Source organism: Eulemur rufifrons, chromosome 1 (assembly GCF_041146395.1).
Source record: "Eulemur rufifrons isolate Redbay chromosome 1, OSU_ERuf_1, whole genome shotgun sequence".
Lineage (NCBI taxonomy): Eukaryota > Metazoa > Chordata > Mammalia > Primates > Lemuridae > Eulemur > Eulemur rufifrons.
This window is the reverse complement of record NC_090983.1, coordinates 63,099,608-63,123,990: the sequence shown is the minus strand read 5'-3', so window position 1 is coordinate 63,123,990 and position 24,383 is coordinate 63,099,608. Positions and strand designations below refer to the sequence as shown.

At 43.4% G+C, this 24,383-nt stretch overlaps 1 protein-coding gene and 1 non-coding gene across 5 annotated transcripts in view; both read right to left on the bottom strand.

The window, feature by feature from the left end:
• DPP4 (dipeptidyl peptidase 4) overlaps positions 1–22,184 on the bottom strand; it is an 81,476-nt gene extending 59,292 nt beyond the window's left edge. For 3 of the 4 annotated variants that reach the window (XM_069472046.1, XM_069472062.1, XM_069472052.1), the window contains exons 1-2: positions 21,948–22,184; positions 21,387–21,474 (exon numbers count right to left, since the gene is read on the bottom strand). In XM_069472046.1, coding sequence (XP_069328147.1) covers positions 21,387–21,474; positions 21,948–21,953 — 94 coding nt within the window. In that variant the 5' untranslated portion in view covers positions 21,954–22,184. The remainder of the gene's footprint in view (positions 1–21,386; positions 21,475–21,947) is intronic. The other variant, XM_069472057.1, reaches the window with a different exon arrangement.
• Positions 16,859–16,965, bottom strand: LOC138387772 (U6 spliceosomal RNA). The gene has a single exon (XR_011233975.1). It is a non-coding gene; the product is annotated as a U6 spliceosomal RNA (small nuclear RNA).
• Positions 22,185–24,383: the final 2,199 nt, after the last annotated feature.

The following is a 24,383-nucleotide window of genomic DNA, read 5'->3' as shown; positions in this document are numbered from 1 at the left end:
TCAAAGCACTGTGCAGCCAAGTAAAGCAGTTAATCATATGTTACCCATCAGCTTATACAGAAACTCTTAGATTTAAATCTTATTTAATTTAAAAATAATTTTTTAAAAACGGTTAGCACCTCTATACTTTGCCTCTTTGGCTAAAGCAACTATTAGCTTGAACCATATAAAAATACTATTTTTATCAGATAAAAAAGGTAGAATAGCAGCACTTAAAACAGATCAATATAGTAATAAATTCATATTGGGCCAGGGGCGATGGCTCACTCCTGTAACCCCAAAACTTTGGGATTTCTTGAGGCCAGGAGTTCGACACCAGCCTGGACAACATAGCAAGACCCTGTCTCTACTAAATTAATTAATTAATTTTTATAAATGTGTTATGGCATTTTAATGAACTTGCTGTAGGATCAAAATCACTTCCGAATAAAAGTAATTCCAGAATGACAAGACCCAAATAAAAAAAGTAGTGTTATTCCATGGGATATTCTTGCTTTGATCGATTGTTACTATGTGATTACAGGATATTTTAAATACTTTTATATCCATTCATAATAAATATTTTTTGTCTGTATTAAACTCTGATATATAATATTTCCACTTCACAAAGATAAACTGTTTTGGTAAATAAATGGCTAATGAAATACATATAAAAAGAAATGTGCTCTTTACAGCTCATAAATGCATAAAGTTGTTAAAAACAGGCAAAAGAGATATCTGGTTATAGAGTTCCTGTGTTCCATATGGTAATCAGTTAACATTCCATATTGATGCTTATATCTATGATGAATATAAAGAAATAAAATGAGTGTTAACTTCAAAATTTGCTCTAGCAAAATAGCAGCCTTGACATAGGGACAGAGGAAGAAAAATAAAGAAGGCAGAAGAAGAAATTGACTAAAAGTCTTCTCATTTCTTGTAGCTGTACTATCAGTGGCATGTGCAGGCTGCCACCCATTTCCATTGATTTGACAAATACCCAGTTAAAGGTTGAGTAGCTGGTGGCTTTGAAATCAGAGAGTCTAGATTTGAACCCAGATCTACTTCTTGACTTGGGGCCTTAGGAAAATTACTGAACCTTTGCTATGGTTTGAATGATGGTGTCTCCTCCAAAATTCATGTTGAAACTTAATCCCCACTGTGGTGGCATTAAGAAGTGGGGCTTTTAGGGAAATGATTAGTGCCTCATAAAAGGGCTGGAGGGAACTGACTTAGGCCTTTTTGTCCCTCTGCCTTCTACCAGGGGAGAATGCTGCTGAGAGAGATGTCACACATAAACAGAACTCACCAGATATTGACTTGCCTGCACATTGATCTTGCATTTCTCAGCTTCAAGAACTGTGGGAAATAAGTTTCTGTTCTTTATAAATTACCCAATCACAGGTATTTTGTTGTAGTACCACAAAATGACTAAGACAGAAACTGATACCAGAGAAATGGAGTGTTGCTATAACAAAAACCTTAAAAATGTGGAAGTGGCTTTGGAATGTGGAACTAGGTAATAGGTTCAGGCTGTAACAGTTTTGAAGTGCATGCTAGAAAAAGCTTAGCGATGAACTTGTCTCAACTGTGTCCATTCATTTGTGGAAGGCAGAATTTAAGAGCAATGAACTAGGATGTTTGGCAGAAGAAATCTCTAAGCAAAGTGTTCAGGGTGCTGCATGGCTTCTCCTGATTTCCTACAGTAAAATGTGAGAGGAAAGAAGCTAATTAAAGACAGAATTTACAATCAAAAGGGAAGTAGACCTTAAAGATGTGGAGCCTGGCAGGCTGTGAAGACTGAAAAGGGGGGTTCAGAGAGAATGCCAAGGATATGGCCAAGCAACCGTTTAATAAGGAGATCATTATGGATAGAAGGATGCCAGGTGCTATTCATCAAGGCAAGGGAAGAATGATGCTGAAGGCATTTCAGAGATTATTGGTGCTGCTTCTCCCACCACAGGCTCAGAGCGCCCAGGCCTAGGGGACAGACCTATGTCAAAAGAGGGGCCTCGGGCATCCATGGGACCTCAGCATTCACTGCCCTGCACCACCTCAAGTCTTTCTCTGTACATTCTGGCTCAGCACTCCTGGACTGCCCCATATGTGGCTCAAGCTGGCCCAACTGCCACTCCAGAAGGTACAGACTGTGACCCCTTGCAGCATCCATGTGGTGCTAACTCTGCAGGAGTACGGAGTGCATGAGCTGTGGAGGCATGGCTACCTCCACTTCGATTTCAAAGGATGCCTCAGAGAGCCTTGTGGCCCAGGCAGAGAACTGCCACAAGGGTGGGGCCACTGCCAAATGCCCCCAGTAAGGCAATGTTTAGTGGAACTGTGGGGGCAGGGTCACCCTTGAGACCTCAGAACTGTAGAGCCACCAACATGTAATGCCAGCCTGGGAGAGCCACAGACACCAGACTCCAACCCACAAGAGCTCCACTGTGGACTGTGCCCGGCAAAGCCATGGAGGGAAGGGGTCCTCTGGGGCCTTGGGAACCCAGCCCCCACCCCAGTGTGTCTGGAGGTGGGGCATGGAGTCAAAGATTATTCTCAAGCCTCAAGATTTTGTGTTGTTTGCCTTGCTGGAATTTGGACTTATTGGAACCTGTTAACCCTTTTCTTCTTGCCATTTCTCCCTTTTGGAATGGGAATGTCTACCCTATGCCTGTTCCACCACAGTATTTTGGAAGCACATAACTGGTGTGATTTCATAGGTTAGAGAGCAATCTGCCTCAGGGTGAATCATACCTTGAGTCTCCCCCATATCTGATTTAGATGAGACTCTGGACTTAAGACTTTGAGTTGATGCCAGAACCAATTAAGACTTTTGAGGCCCTTAGGGTGGAATGAATGTATTTTGCATATGAGAAGGACAATGAACTTGGGGGCCCAAGGGTGGAATGCTATGGTCTGAATGTTCACAAAAATTCAGGGGTTAAAACTTAATCACGGCCGGGCGCGGTGGCTCACGCCTGTAATCCTAGCACTCTGGGAGGCCGAGGTGGGCAGATCGTTTGAGCTCAGGAGTTCGAGACCAGCCTGAGCAAGAGCGAGACCCCATCTCTACTAAAAATAGAAAGAAATTATATGGACAGCTAAAAATATATATAGAAAAAATTAGCCGGGCATGGTGGTGCATGCCTGTAGTCCCAGCTACTCGGGAGGCTGAGACAGGAGGATCCCTTGAGCTCAGGAGTTTGAGGTTGCTGTGAGCTAGGCTGACGCCACGGCACTCACTCTAGCCTGGGCAACAGAGTGAGACTCTGTCTCAAAAAAAAAAAAAAAAAAAAAAAAAAAACTTAATCACTATCTTGGCAATATTAAGAGGTGTGGCCTTTGGGGAAGTGATAAAGTCATAAGAGCACCATGCTCATGAATGGATTAGTATCTTCTTTATTGAGACAGGGTCTTGCTCTGGTTGCCCAGACTGGAGTGCAGTGGCACAATCATAGCTCACTGTAACCTCAAACTTCCTCCTGGGCTCAAGCAGTCCTCCCATCTCAACCTCCTGAGTATCTGGGACTACAAGCACACACCACTGTGCTCAGCTTGGATTAGTACCTTAAAAAAGGGCTGGAGGCAACTAGCTTAGGCCTTTCCTTTCCGCTCTTCTGCCATGTGAGGTCACATCAGACGCTGTATGCCAGCCAGCACATTGATATTGGACTTCCCATCCTCCAGAACTGTGAGAAAATAAATTTCTGTTGTTTATAAATTACCTAGTCTATGATATGTTGTTATAGCAGCACAAACTAAGACAACCTTTTAAAGCCTCAATTTTTTAATCTATAAAATGACAAATAGTGTTATTTAGCCCATAGAGATTTACAATGATTAAATGAGATAATACATGTAATATGCTTAGTTCAGGACTTAGAATTTAGGAAGCCCTGTGGACATGTTACACTATGTATAATTATTTTGTTCCAAGCGTGTGCTAGGCAATCAGAAGTCAAAGGTGCATAAAAAAGCATCTCTCCCCGGAGCACCTAGCAGTAAAGATTAAGAATTTAGCTGCAATAAAATAGTAGCCAATTAAATTTCACTATATTCATAATAAAAAATGATCCTAGTAAGACAGCATGAGACCATTACATTGAGAAAACATCTGAGATAAGGGCAATCTAATCATTTGCCAAGTGCCAGTGAATATCACTTTCTTCCTTGGACATTCCTAACACCATCCATAGTGTCCATAGTGGGAGCCAGCAGTTTCCAGTACGAAGGGAGACACTGAACTTCACGGAAATAGAGATTGCGTGAGAGTGATGTTTCTCTGATTACTATACACAAGAGGCATTAGATTATCATCACAATCAGTAGATTTACCTTCTCCACAAGAGAAACATACAGGCACATTTGATAAATGCATTGCCCTTGACAGGGAGGCTGTATTATGTTGGGACTGCGTACTCTAAACATCTACCTTGGGATCAGTGTCAGATGACCAAACTTCAGTTAGGGAGGTAATCACTGTAATTTCACATGTTCACCCTCAAAGGCCAACCAAATACTACAATGCACATTTCACAGAATAGCAACAGTTTGGAAAAAAGGAAACACCTTAATGGAATAGTCTGTCATGGCGCTAAACTCACCTCCTCCTCTTCCCTTATCATTCTACTCCAACCACACTGGCCCCCAGCAGTTCCTCAGACATACCAGGCTCACTCCTGCCTCAGGGACTTTGCACTGGCTGTACCCTCTGCCTGGAATGTTCTTCCCCCAAGATATGCCCAAGGTTTTCTCCCTCACCTCCTTCAGGTCTCTATTTAAATGTCACATGTCTTCCCTGGACTAGCACTGCAGTCCCTTCCCCCATGGCATTCTCTACTGCCCTTTCCACCTTTATTTTATTTTTTCCTTAGCAGTGATATCAACTAACATACTACATATTTTTCTTATTTACCTTGTTCATTGTCTGCCTCCTTTGATTGGATGTAAGCTCCATGAGGGCACTGAGTTTGTTTACTATTGTATCACTACAGCCTGGAACAGTGCCTGGCACTCAGTAAATAGTTGTTGAATGAAAAGATAAAAGCAAGACAATACAAAAATAAGAACCAACAGCTCCAAACATCAGTATGTGAACTCCAGCTGGCTGTGATGTAGGAAGAGCAGTGAGCTTGGCCAGAGAGGTCTAGCCAGAATTGGGACAGGACCCTCGCATTCCAGCCTGCCACTGGCCACCGTTAGGTCAGTTCACTTCTGTAAGCATGTGCCAGCCATTTACCTATTGTCTTTCAGCTCTAAATACACCCTTCTTTGCTGAGTAACGCTGGAAAGGGGATCTACAGCTCTATTTCCAAGACCCGTTCATCTGCAGGATTCCTATTAGGTTCCGCCAACAGGGAAAAATTGGATGTCAATAGAAGAGAAGGGACTCCCCTCCTCTTACTGATCCTGCCAGCATGCACCCAGCAGTAGCACCTGCCCAGCCTCTGGCTTCCTTTGTAATAGCCCAAACCTGCTTCCTCGTGCCCCTCAGAGGTACAAGAAGCAGCCCAGTGCCTGACACATCTTAGAGTTCTGAGCCCAGCCCTTCAGTCTCCCTCTTTTTTCTCTTTGTTGCCAAGCTCTAGAGGTGGCCCCTTCTTGCAGTTACTGTCCCTGAGATATCTCACAATTCCTCTTTTGCTCCTTTATCTGCATAACCAGTTTTCATATTAAATCCCTCTGCTGAAATACCTGATATGATTTCTATATTGGTCACTGTACCCTAACTGATATAAAGACATACTCATCTTACCCACAAAGTCTCTGTAAGTTGTAAGAATACAACATCTAGACCTGGGGTTGGCAACGTTTTTCTTAAATGGTCGGATGGTAAACAGTTTAGGCTTTGTGGGCCTTATCATCTCTGGTCTCTGTCACAGCAACTCAAGCCTGCCATTGTTGTCTGAAGGCAGCCACAGCCAATGTGTAAGTGACCAGGCGTGGCTGTGTTTCCATAAAACTTTATTTACAAAAACAGATGGGCAGCCCTGCCTGCAGTTTGACAACCTCATCTAGACATTCCTCAAAATTGTGAGCAACATTAAAAAAAGAAAGAAAGAAAAACAAAGAAACCTGCTCCGAAGATTGGTTTTGAAAGACAGATGTTGAGATTGAAATTCCAGTTGCCTTGAAACAATATCAGCAGGAGACTCCGATAAACGCAGCAGAAAAGTACAAGTGGACAGAATATTCATGTCTCTGCATTCAGGTCAAGGTGGACGTCTTCATCTTGACACACTGGTGAAGAAACGCAAGGCTGGAGGGGCTGCCGGAAGTAAACCCTGATGCCACTTCCGGCTTGCCTGCCGCCCGGCAGAGGCTGAGGCTGCACACACGGGAAGCCGGCAGTAAACAAGGCAGCGAGACTGCTTTGTTCCCTTTTGAAATAAAATTGCTTTTCTTTTTCTAATTATAGTCTCTCTTTCCCTTTGATAAAACGCTTCTGAAAATAAACAAGGCTGGTCCAATAATGGCCCAAACTAATATTTACAGAGCTTCTGTGCCCCATGAAATTGACTGTATTCCAAGGTGATGCAATCCAACGTGGCTGTGGTGATGAGAAGCACTTGAAAGGTGGAAAATTCTGGATTGTATGGCTAAATGACACACAGGCCCATGAAACGTGCAACTATTTTAGCCACGGGCTAGTTTCTCTGGACAAATACTTAAAGTAGTTGTAATGAGACATCAGTGGAAGTTATTATAATACAAGCTAAGAAAGATCAGCTTGTGTTGGAAAGAAAACTGATTAGAGAACATCAGTATTTAGGGAAACCGAAAGCTCTAGTAATGACTCATTGAAGAACTTTCCAGAAAGATATACAAGTGTAATCAACAAGGCTACCGTTTGTGACAAGCATTTGTCATCCACAATATAAGGAAAAACAATCATTGGAAAACAAAACTGCCACAGAAATTTTCCCTTTCCTGGTATTTGCCAGGCAAAACATTCAGTAGGGCGAATGTTATTACACTATGTGCCTCTGGGGCTGTTAAAAGGAAAAAAAAGGTAAAAACATATAAAGAATAATGATTACACATTTTTTATAGAGTTCTTCAGTGCACTGAGCCCAGTTTTAGGTTTAAATACTTTTTTTTTTTTTTTTTTTTTTTTTTGGAGACAGAATCTCACTCTGTCACCCTAGCTAGAGTGCAGTGGTATGATCATAGCTCACTGCAGCCTCAAATTGGGCTCAAGCGATCCTCCTGACTCAGCCTCCTGAGTAGCTGGGACAACAGGCGTGTGCCACCATGCCTGGCTAATTTTTCTATTTTTTGTAGAGGCAGGGTCTCACTCTGAACTCCTGACCTCAAGAAATCCTCCTGCCTCAGCCTCACAAAGTGCTAGGATTACAGGTGTGAGCCATCATGCCCAGCCCATTAAATACATTTATTAACTAATTTATTCCTCTGATTTTCATCTCCATTTTACAAATAAGGAGACAGGCACAGACAGGTGTAGCCAGTAACTGGAGTAAAGTCCCACGATTAGTATGCACCAAAGCCACATCTGAACCAGACAATATGGCTCAAAGCTTGTGGTTACAACCACTCCCCTAAGCCTCTCTGAATCTTTGGGGTAGTGGATTATACATAGTAAATGCTGTGCTGGCAGTTTTCATGAGTTGGTGGAGGTAAATTAGACTTTATAGAAATGTTCGAATTCGATGTTTGCAACAATTTAAATAGGCAGGTCAGTAGTGTCGTTTGGACTTGGGTTAGTTGAAACTTAATTTTTTTCTAGTGTTCCAAAATAAAATGAGTACAAGTTCTCTCTAAGAACTCTAGAATTTTCCCTCTGGACTGTATTAAGGGTGGCAACTGTGTGACTTTCTGGAAAGAAAGTTATATCATCCTTGTTCTCTTTTCTGTGGTATATCCAATAATCTTCATCATCTTTCCCTTAAACTCATAAAGAAATAATTATGTATGTTTTAATCTAGGTTTCTTTTCTTCATTTTTTAAAAAAAAAAATGTTTTCTGGATTTTAAACATTGCACAATGCTAAATAACTCAGGCCCTGCAGTGTACATTTTGAAAAAAAGTATGAAATTATCCAACAGAAAGATTCAGTGATTCCTCCTTTATAACAAAAGCCATAACGGGCTTATTTTCTACCATGCTTGTCATTTCTGGGGATCTGTCTCTGCTGCCATTGTCTAATCCTTGTCTTAAAACTCAGAGAGAGAGGTGGGCTTCCTTCCTGCCAGTTCTCCCCGACTCTGTGCTTCAGAGCCCTGTCTTCTTCATCCTCAAGAGATTTTGTTCTCAGTTCATCTTTTCCCTCTCCAGTGTCCTCAGTGTCTTTTCACTGCTCACTGCTGCTCTGTCCTTAAGCGTGCCGCGGGTGCACCCACCTTAAACAGATACCTGACCCTGCTGCCTCCTCAAGCCATTGGACAGAATTCTCGAACAAACAACCTGCATCTGTGGGCTCCGTTTTCTCACTGCCCTTCCTCATGCCTCTTGATCTACCCCGTACTCTTTTCTCCCTCCTTCTCTTATTAAAATGCTTATTTCCTGTACCATGTAGTTTGCCAATTAATCAAGTCACTTTATATCATTTAGGTACTTAACCTGATCGGTCTTTTCTTAACTAGACTATAAATAAAACAAGAGAAGGCATGTATCATGTCTTTATCAAAAACTGCTAGCACTATACAAATAGTAGGTGCATGCCATCTATTATAGTACTGGCTGATTTGACCCCATATTTATGAACATAAGCATTTGAATGAGAATTACAGCCACATTAAAAAGTGTTCATCAAGAATATTTTTCTTGCCAGAGCTCTAAGATAATTTCTTTAATTCACTAGGTATTTATTTAGCAAACACTGTATTACTCAATGTTCTAGGCACTGGAGATATAACAGTGAATAAAACATGAAAAACTCCTGCCCTCATGAAGCTTACATTCTAATCGGGGGAGACATATGAACACACAGTAGGAAATGCTATATGTTAGGTGGTAATGAGTGAGTGCCACAGAGGAAATAGAGCAAGGAAGGAAGAGGAATGTCAGGTTTGGGGATGTTGCTGTTTTCAATAGGCTGGTCAGGAAGCCCAGCTGATAAGGTGACATTTGAACAGAGACCTGGAGGAGGGGAGGGAGTGAGCAATGAACAGCCCCAGGGAAGAGTAGTCCCAGCAGATCTGCCGGCACAGAGCCTCTGAGGCAGGTGAATGACGAGGGAGGGAGAGTAGAAGAGCTCAGACAGGTGGTGGCACTCAAATCTCAGGGCCTTGTCGGCCATTGTGAGTGTGTGTGGTTTTTACTGAGAGACACAGGAAGCTACTGATTGGGTTTGAGCAGAGAAGGACATAATCTGACTTATGTTTAAATATGATCACTGCATTAGCTTTATATTGCTATCCAACAAGTCATCACAAATTCAGTGGCTTAACACAGCACCCATGTATCAGCTCAGAGCATGGTTGGGTGCTCTCTTCGAGTAATATGAGGTTAAAATCAAGGTTTGGGCTGGACTGAGTTGTCAGCTGCAGGCTCTGGGAAACAAATCTGCTTCCAGGCTCACACAGGTTGTTGGCAGAATTCGGTTCCTTGAGGTTCTGAGACTGAAGTTCCCTTTACTTGTTGAGTGCAAGCTGAGGGCTGCTCTCGCCTCCTGGAGACTACCAACTCCTGGCCACAGGGCCCCTCCATCTTCCAGGTCAGCAGTAGCATGTCAAAACTTTCTTGTGCCTGAGATGCCTGACTGCCTGTCCTGTGACCAGCCAGAGGCACTCTGCTTTTAAAGGGCTCCTGCAATTCAGTCAGGCCCAAGCAGGTAATCTTTTCTTAAAGTCAGCCGTGCTGTATAACAAACCCTAGCCATATCCACAATCTCATGGATTAGTACATAGGAACGGTGTGGAGGAAATCTTGGGAGTCATCTTAGAATTCTGCCTACCACAATCACCTTGCCTGCCGTGTTAAGAATACACCATAGGGAGGTAAGAAAACAAGTACGGAGATTTTTGTAATAACTTATGTAAAGGTGATGGTGTCTTGGACCAGGGTACTAGCAGAAGTGTTGGGTACACTCAAACTCTGAAAGAACGTGAAGCTACAGATGGCAGGATCATGTGGATGTTGGCCTCAGCAACTGCAAAAACGGAATTGCTGTTTGCTGAAACAAGATGTACTCAGGGAGGACTAGGCTTTGGGGGACAAAGAGTTTTGGGAGATGTCATTCTAAGATGCCTCTATCACATCCAAATTGAGACGTCCAGTAAGCAGCTGGATACATGTATTCAGGAGGGAGGTCTCGCCTAGAGATAAAAATCGAGAGCTGCCAGATTATAGATGGCATTTAAGGCCATGGCAGTGGATGAGATCGTCTAATGTAAAGACGGAAGAGGTATTACGATGGAGCCCCAGAGTAGATAGTAGTCAGAGACACAAGGAGGAGCTCCAAGGAGGTTGGCAAACAGCCAGGCGAGGCAGAGGAACAGCTAGGAGAGAGATGAGCCCGAGGGGAGGCAGAGAAGGATGCCCAGTTGATTGACGGGCACATGAGACATGGAGTTGAGAGCCCAGCTCCGGATTTGGCAACACCGAGGAGGAGGTTAGAGGCTTCAACCAGAACAGAGCAGTTTTAGAGGTGTGGTGAGGATAACCCTTCCTCCAGTGGGTTTAAGAGAGAAAAGAAAGGAGAGGGGCTGCCAGCAGCAGTAACAGAGAACTCTCTGAGGAGTTCTGGAGTAAAGAGAACAGAGAAAAGGAGTGGCAGGTTGGCAGGGATGTGGGCGGAGATGTTTTCTTTTATTCTTTTTTTTTTTTTTTTAAAGAATGTAAGAGATTACAACATGTTTATGATCAAATAAAGATGGAAAAGATGATGTTGACGCAGGCAGGGGAACAGCTGGAGCCTTGCACTGGGCTAAGCAGAAGGGGATGGGAGGCGGTGCAGAAATGGAGCACCCAGCAGGGACAGCAGCTGAGGTTCATCTGTCCCCTGGGAGGGGGCCGATGCAGGTGAGTGCACAGGCGGGCTAGTGAGACGTGAAGTTCTCTTCTCACGGTTTCAGTTTTCTCATTAAAACAAGAAGCCTGGTGCTCAGCTGCGAATGTGCACAGGAAGGGCTGCTGGAGGGCCAAGGAGAGGCAATACCTGGAGTAGGTCCCCAGGAGTGCAGGCCAGTGAGAAGACAGGAAAAACGGGGTGGCTTGCCAGGCAGGACTGAGGGGCCCCTTCATGCTGGGTTCTGGATTCTCTTTCATACAGTCAAACCCTTCTCATTTTTAGGACATTGTTACCATGAGGAGTAATTTTTCCCCCTGGAAATTTGACAACAAAGATTTGAGTCATTAGCTATTAATAGATTCTTTTTGTCCATGTCAAATGAAATGGAGCTTCTAGACATTGTGAGGTTTTGTTTGCTTTTGTTTATTCATTGACTTATTTATTCTGTTTTTAAGGCCATTATTTCAAGTCCTACTTTCATCAGTTAACTTTTGCAGATCTAACTTTTACCATTTTTTTAAAGAACTTTGTCCGTTTTATTTTTGGTTGACTGTTTCTGCCACTTTTTGTCATTACGAATGGGATAAAATGTGGTTAGTTTACATGTCTTTTTGTGAGAAAATAGAGAGTAATTTCCATCAGATATTTCTGACCTGCCGTATTGTCTCGTATTTGTACTTAAACATTGCAACTTCAATTCTTCCCTACTCTTGATCACTTTGGATGCCAAGAGGAAGCAAGTGCTGGGGTCAAAATGCCCTGTTGATCAAAAAGGCAGCAGCAAAACACACCGCCTTGCAATAAACCTAGGTGGTTAGGAAAGAAAGTGAGAAGCGAAGGAGGGAGTTGTAGCATCAGATTCTTTGGAGATCGGAGCTGGCTTGATGTCTGTCCTTTTTTGTTGGAAAACCAAATTTTCCCAATGTAATTGAAAGAGCAATAACAAAATATATTATATGATATGCCTACACAGACCCCCCAGTTCTGTCTTTTGGAATTCCCAATGCAACTTAAGTTTTGCCCTTCCCCTTCCATGTGCTAAGGAAAGAAGTTCCTGCACCGTCTAGGGAATGGACATGCTTGAAGCTCTGATTCGCGGGTGGGGAGGGGGCAGGGGCAATAAACGTAACCTAAACTCTTGTACCCCCATAATATGCTGAAATAAAAAAAAAAAAAAAGAAGTTCCTCTTCAGCCCCAGAAAGGTGAGCCTTGATTAGTCTAGTCCAATCATGGCAATTCATTCCTCTTGCCAGTGATTAGTTTAGACACAGACAAGTGACACACTAAGACCTGAAAGCCTGCCTGAGGTCAGAGGACTTCTGGAAGTGGTTTTCCTCCCTGATAAAATAAGGAAGAGCATTGTCTTTTCCTATGAAAGAGCCGAACGAGCGAGTGCTGTGCTGAGCTACAGCAGCCGTGCTCGACCACCAGAGGACCCGCTTGAGGGCAAAAGTGAACAGTCTGAGCATGGCAGAGCTGAAAGATGTAAAGTCCTTGGGTTCTTGAAGATGTTGTCGGACCACTGCCTTATCAAACTTAAGAAATGCTTTGCTTCTGCATTTCTGCATTTTCTTCCAATAATGTATGATAAAAGATGCTAATAATAATACAAAAAAAAGTTATAGTTTTAATAACTTTTGGTCAGGTATTCTGTTACTTGAAGCCATAAACATTCTTTTTTCTTTTTTTTTCAGAGATGGGGGTCTCACTCTGTCACTCAGGCTGGAGTGCAGTGACATGATTATAGCTCACTGCAACCTCTCAAACTCCCGGGCTCAAGTGATCCTCCTGTCTCAGCCTCCTAAGTAGCTGAGAATACAGGTGTGCACTGCTACACCTGGCTAATTTTTTTATTATTTGTAGAGATGGGGGTCTCACTATGCTGCCCAGGCTAGTCTCAAACTCCTTGCCCCAAGTGATCCTCCCACCTTAGAGTCCACAAGATTGGACCTTGAGATTACAAGCATGAACCACTGCACCCAGCCTAAAGCCAAAAACATTCTATTTTATTCAATCCTCATACAGAATCAGGGGGCTGTAAATTGGTGAGGACTGACACAGAGGTGAACTGCGCGCCTGGGAGACAGTCCAGTGGCTGGAGGATTGGAAGGATGGTACTGAGGCCTATTAATTATTAGCCCTTTATGCTTGGTTACGTACAGACTTCCTGGGGCAGCATTTATCCTTTGCTCATTAGTGCTACCAGAGCACTTTGATCATTTACTAGAAGGGCACTTAGCTCTTTTGATTATAGTTAATGTTTATGTTTCCTCTAATATTATAAATTATTTGAGGACAAGGGCCGTATCTGTCATCTTTATATTCCCGGGGACCAACAAAATGGTGTGTAGAAAATTCTCAATAAATATATGCTGAGTTGGGGAATCACCTTCTGTTGATAAGTCCGTGCCGGGTGAATATGATGTACAAGGCCCTTACGAGCCTGGCTTCGGAAAGGGGAAGGCTGATCCAGTAGGAAGAGGGAGTTAAACCAGAGGAACCTCTGCAGACTAGCTCTTGGGGGAAGGGAACAGCCATGGGACAAGAGGAAATTCTTCACTTTGGCTATCCAGCCAGCTGTCCAAGGAGTCATCCTTATCCCTCTCCTTCCCTCACTCTTCATATGCCCAAAGATTAGGTCTTACCTCAAAAACACACTCTGCATTTTTTTAACTTATTTCCATCTCCAATGATACCACCATTGTCCAAGCTGTCATCATCTCTCACCTGGACAAACTACCCCCACCCTAACCATTATCCACACAAGAGTCAGAGATGCACTTTTGAAATGTAAATAAACTCATGCCATATTCATGCTCCTGTTGAAACCCTCCAGTGGCTCAAAATCATACTTAGAACAAGAGAGAAATTTCTTTACTTTCTTGATCTGAGAAGATTTAAAAAATAATTAAAAAGAGAAACTGCTCTCTGTGTGCCTCAGTCCTCTCTAGCCCACTTTATTTTCGTCATAGCATTTATTATCATCTAAACTTATTTCTGCACTTTCCCATAATCTGCCTGCCCCATGGATTGTCAAGGTGCAGGGGAGCAGGGTCCTTGTCTGTACTGCTCAGGGCCATGTCTTGGTCCATTGCTTTAAAGGAATACCTGAAGCTGGTAATTTATAAAGAATAAAGGCTCATTTGGCTCATGATTCTGGTGGCTGAAAAGGTCACGATTGGACATCTGCATCTGGTGGGCCTACAGCTGCTTCCACCCACAGCAGAAGGTGAAGGGGAACTGGTGTGTGCAGAGATCACAAGGCAAGAGAGGAAGCAAGTGAGAGGGGGCGGGTGCCAGGCTCTTTTTAACAACCAGCTCTCATGGGAGCTAACAGAGGGAGAACTCACTCACCTCTAAGAAAGGAGATTAATCTATTCATTAGGGGTCTGTTCCCATGATCCAAACACCTCTCATTGGGTCCCATCTCCAACACTGGGGACCAAATTTCAACATGAGGTTCGAAGGGGACAACCAACCAATTAAGCAGGCCATGTTCCTGGTACCTAAAATAACACCTGACATGCAGTAAGCATTCAGTAAATGTTGAAATGCAAATATTGTTTCAGGACCTTACCCCTGAAGATGCATTAAATCTCATTACTACAAGAGTTTTCTGCCTGGAATCAAAGAATAAAGGAACAGAACAGAGAAATAAAAGTCATTCATGAAACTCCTGAACCTGAGTTTGAGCAGAGTGGGCTTTAAAACAACTGAGGAAAACAAGAAAAGAAAGTTCTAGCCCCACAGAAATGGTATTAGGGCTACAGTAGCAACATAGCTCAGTTTTGGGGGACCCAGTGTGCAGAAGTTAGGGAAGGGGTAGATAATAGAACCCACTTGATACTCACCCCTCCTACTCCCTGTTCCTAAGTTAGATATCCTGACCTGCTACAGCTCCTAGAGTACCAGGAACAAAACCCCTGATGGCTTTAGCACCTCCTTGAATTACTCTTTTTTTGGTCCTTAGATGTTGAATTATGTGATCTAAGCTCATAGGTCTATTTGCTTCCCCAGTGAGCCAAAAAATAATTTTTAAAATGTGTACATTAGAGCTAGGCGCAGTGGCTCACGCCTATAATCCTAGCATTCTGGGAGGCCGAGGCGGGAGTCAAGACCCCTGAGCAAGAATGAAACCCCATCTCTTAAAAAAAAAAAAAAAGAGTGTGCATTAATGTATTCAGTTAAAGAAAGCAAATAGTTTATATTTAAGTTTCAAAAGCTTCCTAGAAGTTATAATTTTGAAGTACAATATAAAATTGAAAATACAATCCTTGGCAAACAATAAAACAGCTAACTCAGAAGTTCTAATTTTGTGGTTTCAGGTTACTCTCCAAATGAGAGACACACCCTCATTTGGAGGTCACAATGGAACTGTGAAGACTAAAGGTAAAAATATTTACAAGATATTGATTTACAGTGATGAAAGCATTAACATCCAGCCATAAACCAATGATTAAACATTAACATAGAAAAACTCCTACCAAGGCATTTCTTTAAATCAACTATTTATGGGAACAAGTAAACGCAGGGAAGGCTAGAAGTCAAAGGATTTAGATTCCCAAGGTCCAGTACTTACTTGCAAACACCTAAAACTTTCTATGCCTAAGTTTCTTAAAGGGTAAAAAGTCAAGATATTAATACATCTCTCTGACCTGAATTGCTCTGTAAAAATCAAATAAAATAACTTGCATCAGAAACAAAGCAAGTTTAATTTAGTGCAAGTAAGTAAATATGGACCTATCATTACTATGACTACTATTACATAAAACCAGTCAAAAGCTTGGTATGTCAGTTCTGGGCTGGAAGTTGCTGTCTATATACAGCTTTATATATGAGTGAAGGCATCAGCAGTAGGCTGTCGTCCTCAGAACACTTAGCATACAGGGATTAGCTGTCATGAAATTATAATATAGCTATGTCAATGAGAAGTTGTAGCAATTATGCTAATAAGGCCAACTTGATTTTATACTTGATCACAAGCTAACAGAAAGATATGGAGTTTAATAGTACCAGGTATTAGCTCTACAGTTACATTGCCTGAGTGTGAATCCCAACTCTGAAACTTTGAGTAACTTCCTTAACTTCTATGGTAGCCAGCCTCCAAGATGGTTCCCAATAATCTCCACCTCCTGGTATTTATGCCCATGTGTAGTGCCCTTCCACATTGTATCAGGGTTGGTCTGTGTGACCAAGAGTACACAGCGTAAGTGATAGTACAGCTGCCACTTCTGAGGTTGGGCTATAAAAGGCACTGCAAGTTTCTGCTTTGTTCCTCTCTTAGATCCTTGATTCTAAGGGAAGGCAGCTACCATGCTACCCTAAGAAGCCCACATGGTGGGGAACTGAGGCCTCTAATAGCCATGTGAGCAAGCTTAAAAGTGGATCCTCCAGCCCCAGTCAAGCTTTCAGATGACATTTTTTTTTTTTTTTTGAGACAGAGTCTCACTCTGTTTCCCCGGGCTAGAGTGCCGTGGCATCAGCCTAGCTCACAGCAACCTCAAATTCCTGGGCTCAGGTAATCCTTCTGCCTCAGCCTCCCGAGTAGCTGGGACTACAGGCATGTGCCACCATGCCCAGCTAATTTTTTCTATATATTTTTATTTGTCCAGATAATTTCTTTCAATTTTTTTGGTAGAGACGGGGTCTCGCTCTTGCTCAGGTTGGTCTCAAACTGCTGAGCTCAAACGATCTGCCCGCCTCGGCCTCCCAGAGTGCTAGGATTACAGGCGTGAGCCACCTCGCCCGGCCTCAGATGACATCTTGATTACAACCATATGAGACCCTGAGCCAGAACCACTCAGCTAAGCCACTCCCAAATTCCTGATCCACAGAAACTATGAGATAACAAATATTTATTGTTTAATTTCTTCTTCTCTTTTTTGTTTTTCTTTTTTTTTTCTTTTTTTTTTTTAATAATACGCTTCACGAATTTGCATGTCATCCTTGCGCAGGGGCCATGCTAATCTTCTCTGTATCGTTCCAATTTTAGTATATGTGCTGCCGAAGCGAGCACTTATTGTTTAATTTCTGAGGTAATTCCTCATACAGCTCCAGTCAGTCTTTCATATCATCTTCCTCTGACCATCAGTTGGGCAGTCTTTCCTTTCTCTCTCTGATCCCTTTTGAGAAGAAAAGCAGAGATTTCTAAGATAGAGACAGTTAAGGCACATGCTATGGCTAGGAAACCAAAAGCCAAAATAGCTGGCCTGAAAAAGACCAACCCCAGACCTCATGAGCACTCCACAAAGGCTGACAATAGTTAACTGAGCTAGCAGGAGTCAACTCTAGCTTTTACAGATCACACTGTTTAGAAACTGTCCCCTGAAATATACAAAGCTTTCATTCAGACTCATTTCTGTGGTTCTCAACCTGAAATAGATCCTGGACTTCCTCAGGCAAACTTCACAGATGTTATCTTTTCTCTCCTTGATTGTTCCTGTCTCCTTCACATTTGGTTTTTCTTTTATTACTGATGGATGGGTGAGCAGTCAGATGTCTTAGGTACTGAAAGAAGGTATTGAGGAAATTTACTGCTAAAGCAGTGAAAAGAAAAAAAAGGAGGAGAGATATAATTCTATCCCATAATAAAATTCAATAATAATAAAACTATTTGACAAATAACCAACTATTTCAAATCTCAGCCTATAACATAATGTAAAAGGGGAAATAAAGGAATTATAAATACTGAGTGAGAAGGTTTTATTACCACTAAGTCATGAAGATTTCTATAGTTCCAGACAAATATTTTTATATATTTTACTACTAACTCTCCAGGAAACAATGTTTAAATATCCTTCTATAATAGGACAGTTGGAAAAAATTTAAAACAAAATACAATTATTTATTTATTTTTGTTGTTGAGACAGAGTCTTGCTCTGTTGCCCAGGCTAGAGTGCCACGGCGTCAGCCTAGCTCCCACCAACCTCAAACTCCTGGGCTCAAGTGATCCTGCCTCAGCCTCCCGTGAAGCTGGGACTACAGGCATGCACCACCATGCCTGGCTAATTTTTTCTATATATATTTTTAGTTGTCCATATAATTTCTTTCTATTTTTAGTAGAGATGGGGTCTCACTCTTGCTCAGGCTAGTCTCAAACTCCTGAGCTCAAATGATCCGCCTGCCTTGGCCTCTCAGAGTGCTAGGATTACAGGCGTGAGCCACCGCGGCCGGCCACAATTATTTATTGTATATAAAGAAGAGGGAGAACTTTTAATTTTGCTTGGTGAAATAAACAATCTCTGACCTGAAGGAATTTTTATTTCTAAAAAAGATAATAACACTTTTCAGCCTCTCTCTCTCTTTCTGTCTCTCTCTCCCCCCACCCAACCCCCCTTGCTCCCCTCCTGTTCTGGGTGTGTCTAGTTTTGCTAAAGTCAGCATTTCATATGGCAGCACTTGACCTTCTCTAACCAAACTCTCAGGGGATTAACTTGGGTTTGCTCATTTCTTCCTCCTTCCTTTTTTTGGCTGTTTAGTTCTTTGCTTTCCAGATAATCTAGGTATTTGTTTTGTTTTGTTTTTCTATCAAATCTCCTCTCCTTTTCTTTCCTTTTATTTCCTTCCGCTTTCCCTCCCCCTCCCCCTTTCCCTTTCCTCCCTCTCCACTCCCTTCTCTTCTAACTTCCCTGTATTTGTTTGACACTAAGCCTTGATTGATAATATATAAGGCATTTCTTTGGTGATGATTTTTTTAATTCTTGTCATACTGTTGTCCCTTATCATGGCACACCCAGGAAAGGTATTGCTGACTTAGTGAAAACCCCGAATTCCTGAGCTTTCATCTCTGTTCTGTACAAGGCAGGAGCTGAAACAAGATGACTTCCCTTCCCCTTAAACATACACACATGCACATTAAGAATTACAAAAAGAGAAATAACTAGAGTGGTAAGTGTAAATAAAACCACATCTCCACCCGGCTGGCCTCTCCCTTACTTCCATTAGTGTAACCAGTTACTAAGGTCCAGCAGTAGCTCTGGCCTCCAAATTCTGATCTGCTCCCTCAGAGGCTGTTCCCCTTGCTTCCCCTCCAGTGCTACTCCGTTTCTGCCCACCTTCCCACTGTCAAGTCCAACAATGCCACAGTAGTTCTGCATCACCCACAGGTTAGAATAAACGCCTCTGCCTGCTGCCCACCCTCCTCTCGGCCCTGGATCCTTTTGTACTCCCTGAATAGAGGATATGATGTGTGTCTCTGCGTTGACACACATTTTATGGAAAACCTTATCTCCTGAAACTGAAGTTAAATGGTCAAGCTTCCCCACAAAAGAAACTTGTAGGCGACTTCCCTGGCTTTCCCGAAGTGCTTCTTCTAATCTCCCGGGGAATGTGCTGAAGCATCTCTAATTATCTTTTTCAATCATAAGAGTAGCTAGATGGAGACACCTGGGTCCCTCAAGAGAACATTCTTGAAATTTGTTCAAATTTCATTTGCAGAAGAGATTAGGCGCCTAAAGGGGAAATGGCAAGACAGCCCCTCCCCTACCCATACACCCGACCCAGCAAAACAAAATCCCCTTAGTTAACTCCAGCAAGCTGCATGGAATAAGCATGCAAGCTGCATGCTTATTCAACTACCATATATCTTACTTCCAACTTCCTTAAGGGAAGTTCTGATAACTGCAGTTTTACCCATCCTTCCAGTTATTCTGTGATGGCTCAGTGACGTTTTGGAGACAAACACGCTATCGCGGTTACTTCAATTTTTATAAATGTGTATATATAAAACAAATCATATTTTTTGCATATTCCCACTAGATAGAGACTTCTTGATGTCAGGGATTTTTTTTTTCCTATTCTTAAGATTTTTTATTGTTTTTACTTTTTAAATTGTTTTGTTAAAAACCAAGACACAAATAAACACAGTAACCTAGACCTACACGGGATCAGGATCGTCAATATCACTGTTTTCCACCTCCACATCTGGAAGGTCTTCAGGGGCAATAACACATGTGGAGCTGTCATCTCCTGTAATACCAATGCCTTCTTCTGGAATACCTTCTGAAGGATATGCCTCAGGCTGTTTCACAGTAAATTTTTTTTTTAATTTTTTTTAAATTTTTTTTATTTCAGCATATTATGGGGGAACAAAAGCTTAGGCTATGTATATTGCCCTTGCCCCCCCCCCCACCTCCCAAATCAGAGCTTAAAGCGTGTCAGGGACTCTATTTTTATGTTTATAAAATTTAATCTTCATATTTGCAGCAGTGCCTGGAGCATAAGCCCTATAAATATCTATTAATTATATGAATGGCCTATCCTTTTCCCACAAGGCTTTTTGTGTGTGATCAACAAAAGTACTGCTTTATGAAAATAGTTGTAACAATCCAAGAGGAAGAATAAGTGGACTGGTGTCTGTCATTTAACAGTCTAAAATGGTAGTAACCACTGGTTTCTTGAACTTAATTAAATGTCATGAGCCATAGGTTAACCCATTCAGTTATTGAACCTGTGGCACTTTTGCACTGACCCAGAAATTGCAGGGCAAACATGATTTTGACAGCTCTATAAATTAATAATTCTGATCTGTCACCTTGAAATCTGGATAAGACCCCAGTCCCCCCACCCCCAGTATGTAAGCACTGACTATAAATTTTCTGGATTGACAGAACCATCCAGAGAGAATGCTTCAGCTGGCTGACTAATCCAGAGTGTGTAATGCTGAAATGAAAGTAAGTGTTTAAAAGGAAAGTACCAGAGGAGTCCCAGAGTAGTTCTTCTCATGTTCTTGCATCTAATAGTGTATATCTGAGTGTTTTATATTAAAGTGAAACTGCAACATTCAGACAAGCTAAAAAGGCATGAAAGTGGGTTTAAATGAAAGAATCCACCAAAGCATCACTGATTCTAGCCCCTTCTGAATATTATCACGCACAACAGCTTTAAGATGTAGCTCAGCAATCTTCCTAAATTGATCAAATAGTTACTTCTCTGCATCCTCACCTTCTAACTGATGAATTTCCACCATCCCCGAAGAAAAATAACCTGGTTTCCCTGCACGTTGTCTTTTCTCAAGACTGTATTTTGGGGCTTTTTTTCTCATTTTTCCTTTCCAATTAAGACATCCATACTGTTGTGCTTGGGATCTTTAAACACTCCCTTTTTTCCTTTGAAGTTCCCGGCCACAAATTTTTTAAAAAATGATATTTAAATTTAATTTTTAAAAAAACTCCCATGGTTTCCCCCTAATTTCAGGAAGTATGCATTTATTACATTAAATACATGGCAGCTGCAAGGCTTGCCGCCTAAATACTGGAGACCCAGAGAAGTGAAGCTAGCCACCACCACTAGAAGCAGCAACAACTCCAGGGAAACCTCAGCTTCACCCAGACACACACGTCCAAGCCCCGGCAATACCCTTGTTTCCTTTAATGTGATAAGAAGGCTCCTAACGCTGATCTCCAATTGTCTTATCTTTTTCAAATGTTTCAAACTTACTGCCTTTGTTCAGCAGAACCACGGGCACGGTGATGATGGTGACAAGCGCAGCAGCACCCAGCACTCCCAGGAGAACCTTCCACGGTGTCTGCAAGCCGGTCAGATCAAATCCAATTAGTGGGAAGTGTTTGACCCCAGTCAGGGTAAAAGGGTCTGGGCCTGGGCTGCACCAGAGGTAGCGGGATTTGCAGATGGGAGCGTGTTAGAAGAGGGAGACGGCGGACTGGGAGGGTTTGGAGCGCGCCAGTCATAGTTTGCTAAGGCGGGTGCCCTTGAACTCGCGGCCCCTGCGTACGTTAGTGTTTGCTTCTCTAGCCTCGTTCGGGTTCGGGCGTGCGTTTTGTGGGTGGCTCTCTGGAACTTTCAAGGCTCGGTGCCTGGGTTCTAGCTGAAACCCCACCCGTCCGAGAGCGAAGCGAGAGCCCTGGGACGTCCTTTCACCTGTCAGAGGGTGGCTTGGTGCTCCCGCCTAATAGGAGTCCCTGGTCGGGTTCCGCGAGCTTTAGGGAAGTTTGGGGTAGAGTTTGGCTTAAGGGTACCTACAACTCTGGGGCCACTCACCTTCATTGCAGGCGTCTCCTTGGAAGGGAGCTTTCCGAGCAGGAGCGCAGGCAGAAGTCACCAAGAGTCGCGGAGCCCGGCGTCCGGCTCGCTGCTCCGGTACGCGGAGTCACTCGGCGCTCGCAAGTTTCGGCCCCAAGTTAAACATTAGTGAGCGCCCAGCCCGCTCGGTATAAAGGCTCCTCCGCCGGCAGGCTTGGGGCGGGCGGCGCGGGAGAAGGCGCGCCCGGCACGAGGGCCCGGGCATCCTGGCCGGGGGGCGCCCGAGAGGCGCCTCCCCCCCGGGCGGTGCGCGGCGCGCAGGGTGCTGGGGGCCCCGGGGACCAGCCGGGGGTGGGGATGGTGAGCGCCGGGGCGCCGGATGCACAGACCCGAGGCAAGCGAAGCGGGGGCAGTGGTCCATCTTAGCTTTCCGGGAAGTTGGCATTCAGCTCCTGCAACCTCGGGTGGACAGGAGAAGGAACCGAGGTCCAGAGAGGGCACGGGGCTCGGCAAATTCACACAGCTCACTGCTGGCATCTGGAACTAAAATCGAGGCCTCTGTCTCTTGCCAGTGAAAGGTATGTTGAGGGTGGGGAGAGTGGGGTGTCTAAGGCTGTCTGAAAAAGAAAGAAAAGATGATTGTTCACTTTTTTTTTTTTTTTTTTGAGACAGAGTCTGCCTCTGTCGCCCGGGCTAGAGTGCAGTGGTGTCATCATAGCTCACTGCAACTTCAAACTCCTGAGCTCAAGCCATCCTCCTGCCTCAGCCTCCAGAGTAGCTGAGAACTACTTGTAGGCGCGCTCCACCAAGCCAGCCTAATTTTTTCTATTTTTAGTAGAGACGGGTCTTGCTCTTGCTCTGACTGGTCTGGAACTCATGGCCTCAAACGATCCCTGCCCCCTTCCCCCCCCCCCCCCCCCCACCGCCTCGGCCTCCCAGAGAGCTAGTATTGTTCACTTCTGAATGGCACTGAGAGGCTGAGTATCTGGATTCAGGCTCTGCAGGGAATTTCCAGCTTGTCTTGCAGGCTTACCTTTTCATCAAGATGCCAAAAATAATAGTACTGACACTTATGTGGAGCTTGACTTTTTCCCAGGTGCTGCTCTAAGCATTTTCTGTGTTTGTTTTACAGGGAGGAAGCCTGTGCACAGAGAGGTTAAGTAACTTGGCCAAGTCATTCAGCTTGGAAGTTGTGGAGCCTGAATTCAGAGTTCATGTTCTTAATCACTACTCCAATGGCCTCTCATCTTTCAGTCTGATAAAGAGTTTTGGAGAAGAGAAATAGGTCACGTATGGCTTCTCTCTCCCCTGTCTCTCTCCATTATGCCCTGTCGGGTTGTTCATTCATTCATTCTTTCCCACATCCTCCCATTGATTTCACTCGTCCACAGATTTTTGAGAGCTTACAAGGTGCCAGATTCTCTTCTAGGTTCTGGAGATAAAGTGAGACAAGAGAGGTGAGATCCGGACCCCTGGCACTGTCAGTGTAAAATGCACAGGTAAACATTGCCTTTAGAGTCTCCCCATGACTACTTCCTGTCCTGAGGATAAGAATTCCCACCCTCTGTAAGTCCCCTTCAGCTTGTTGGCTGCAGCTGAAAAGCAAAGCCTCTCTGTCCAAAGATGTAAAAGATTAAAAATGCTGAGTCCTAAGGGGCATTAACACATGATTATAAATAAGTTTGTTTCATCCCTAATTTCCAATCCAGACTTTGCCTTCGAACTCTTTTTCCCCTTGCCCACTAGTTGCTTATAGTACATAAATGTCCTCACTCACTGCCAACTCCAGAGGCTCAAATTGAACTCTTTACTTTCTCAGTAGCCTCACCCCACTCATCTCAGGTAATCTCTATCTTCATTAAAAGTGCATCTTCATCCCCCACTCACAAAAACTAAAAACTCAATCATCGTAGTTTTCCTTCTCCACTCTCCTGCTACATTCACTTTGCCACCAATTTCTTTCAGTTCTGCCTTTGCTAAGTATCTCTCAAATCCATCTCCTCCTCCCTCTTTTAACTGTTGAAGAAAATGAGTCAGCAGTTCCTGGAACCTATGATCTGGTTTTATGAAGAGTCCAGTAAGGACTACAGGGAGTGGTGTCATGTTGGGGCTCAGCGTTGTCCTCTGCTCTTGGCTGTTTGGGCGCTCAGCAATGGTGGTAGCCATGTCAGCCTTGGTGAAGGAAGTCCATGTGGTTGAGACTGTGCTTAACCTCCATGCCTGTGCCAGGCTCTGTGCATTTGGCAAACCTCAAGGAAGCTGGCGGGAGATTGGCTAACATCCACAGGACAAATCATCTTGTTCTCTGGAGGGCATTCCATAAGACACAAATATCTTCGCACTCCGTGCCCACTTCGAGAGACTCTTTCACATGCCTCCCCCACCTTGACCTCTTTGTTGTTAGTCTTTTAATCATGTTTTTTCCAAGTCCTTATGGAACCAGCTGGCCAACAC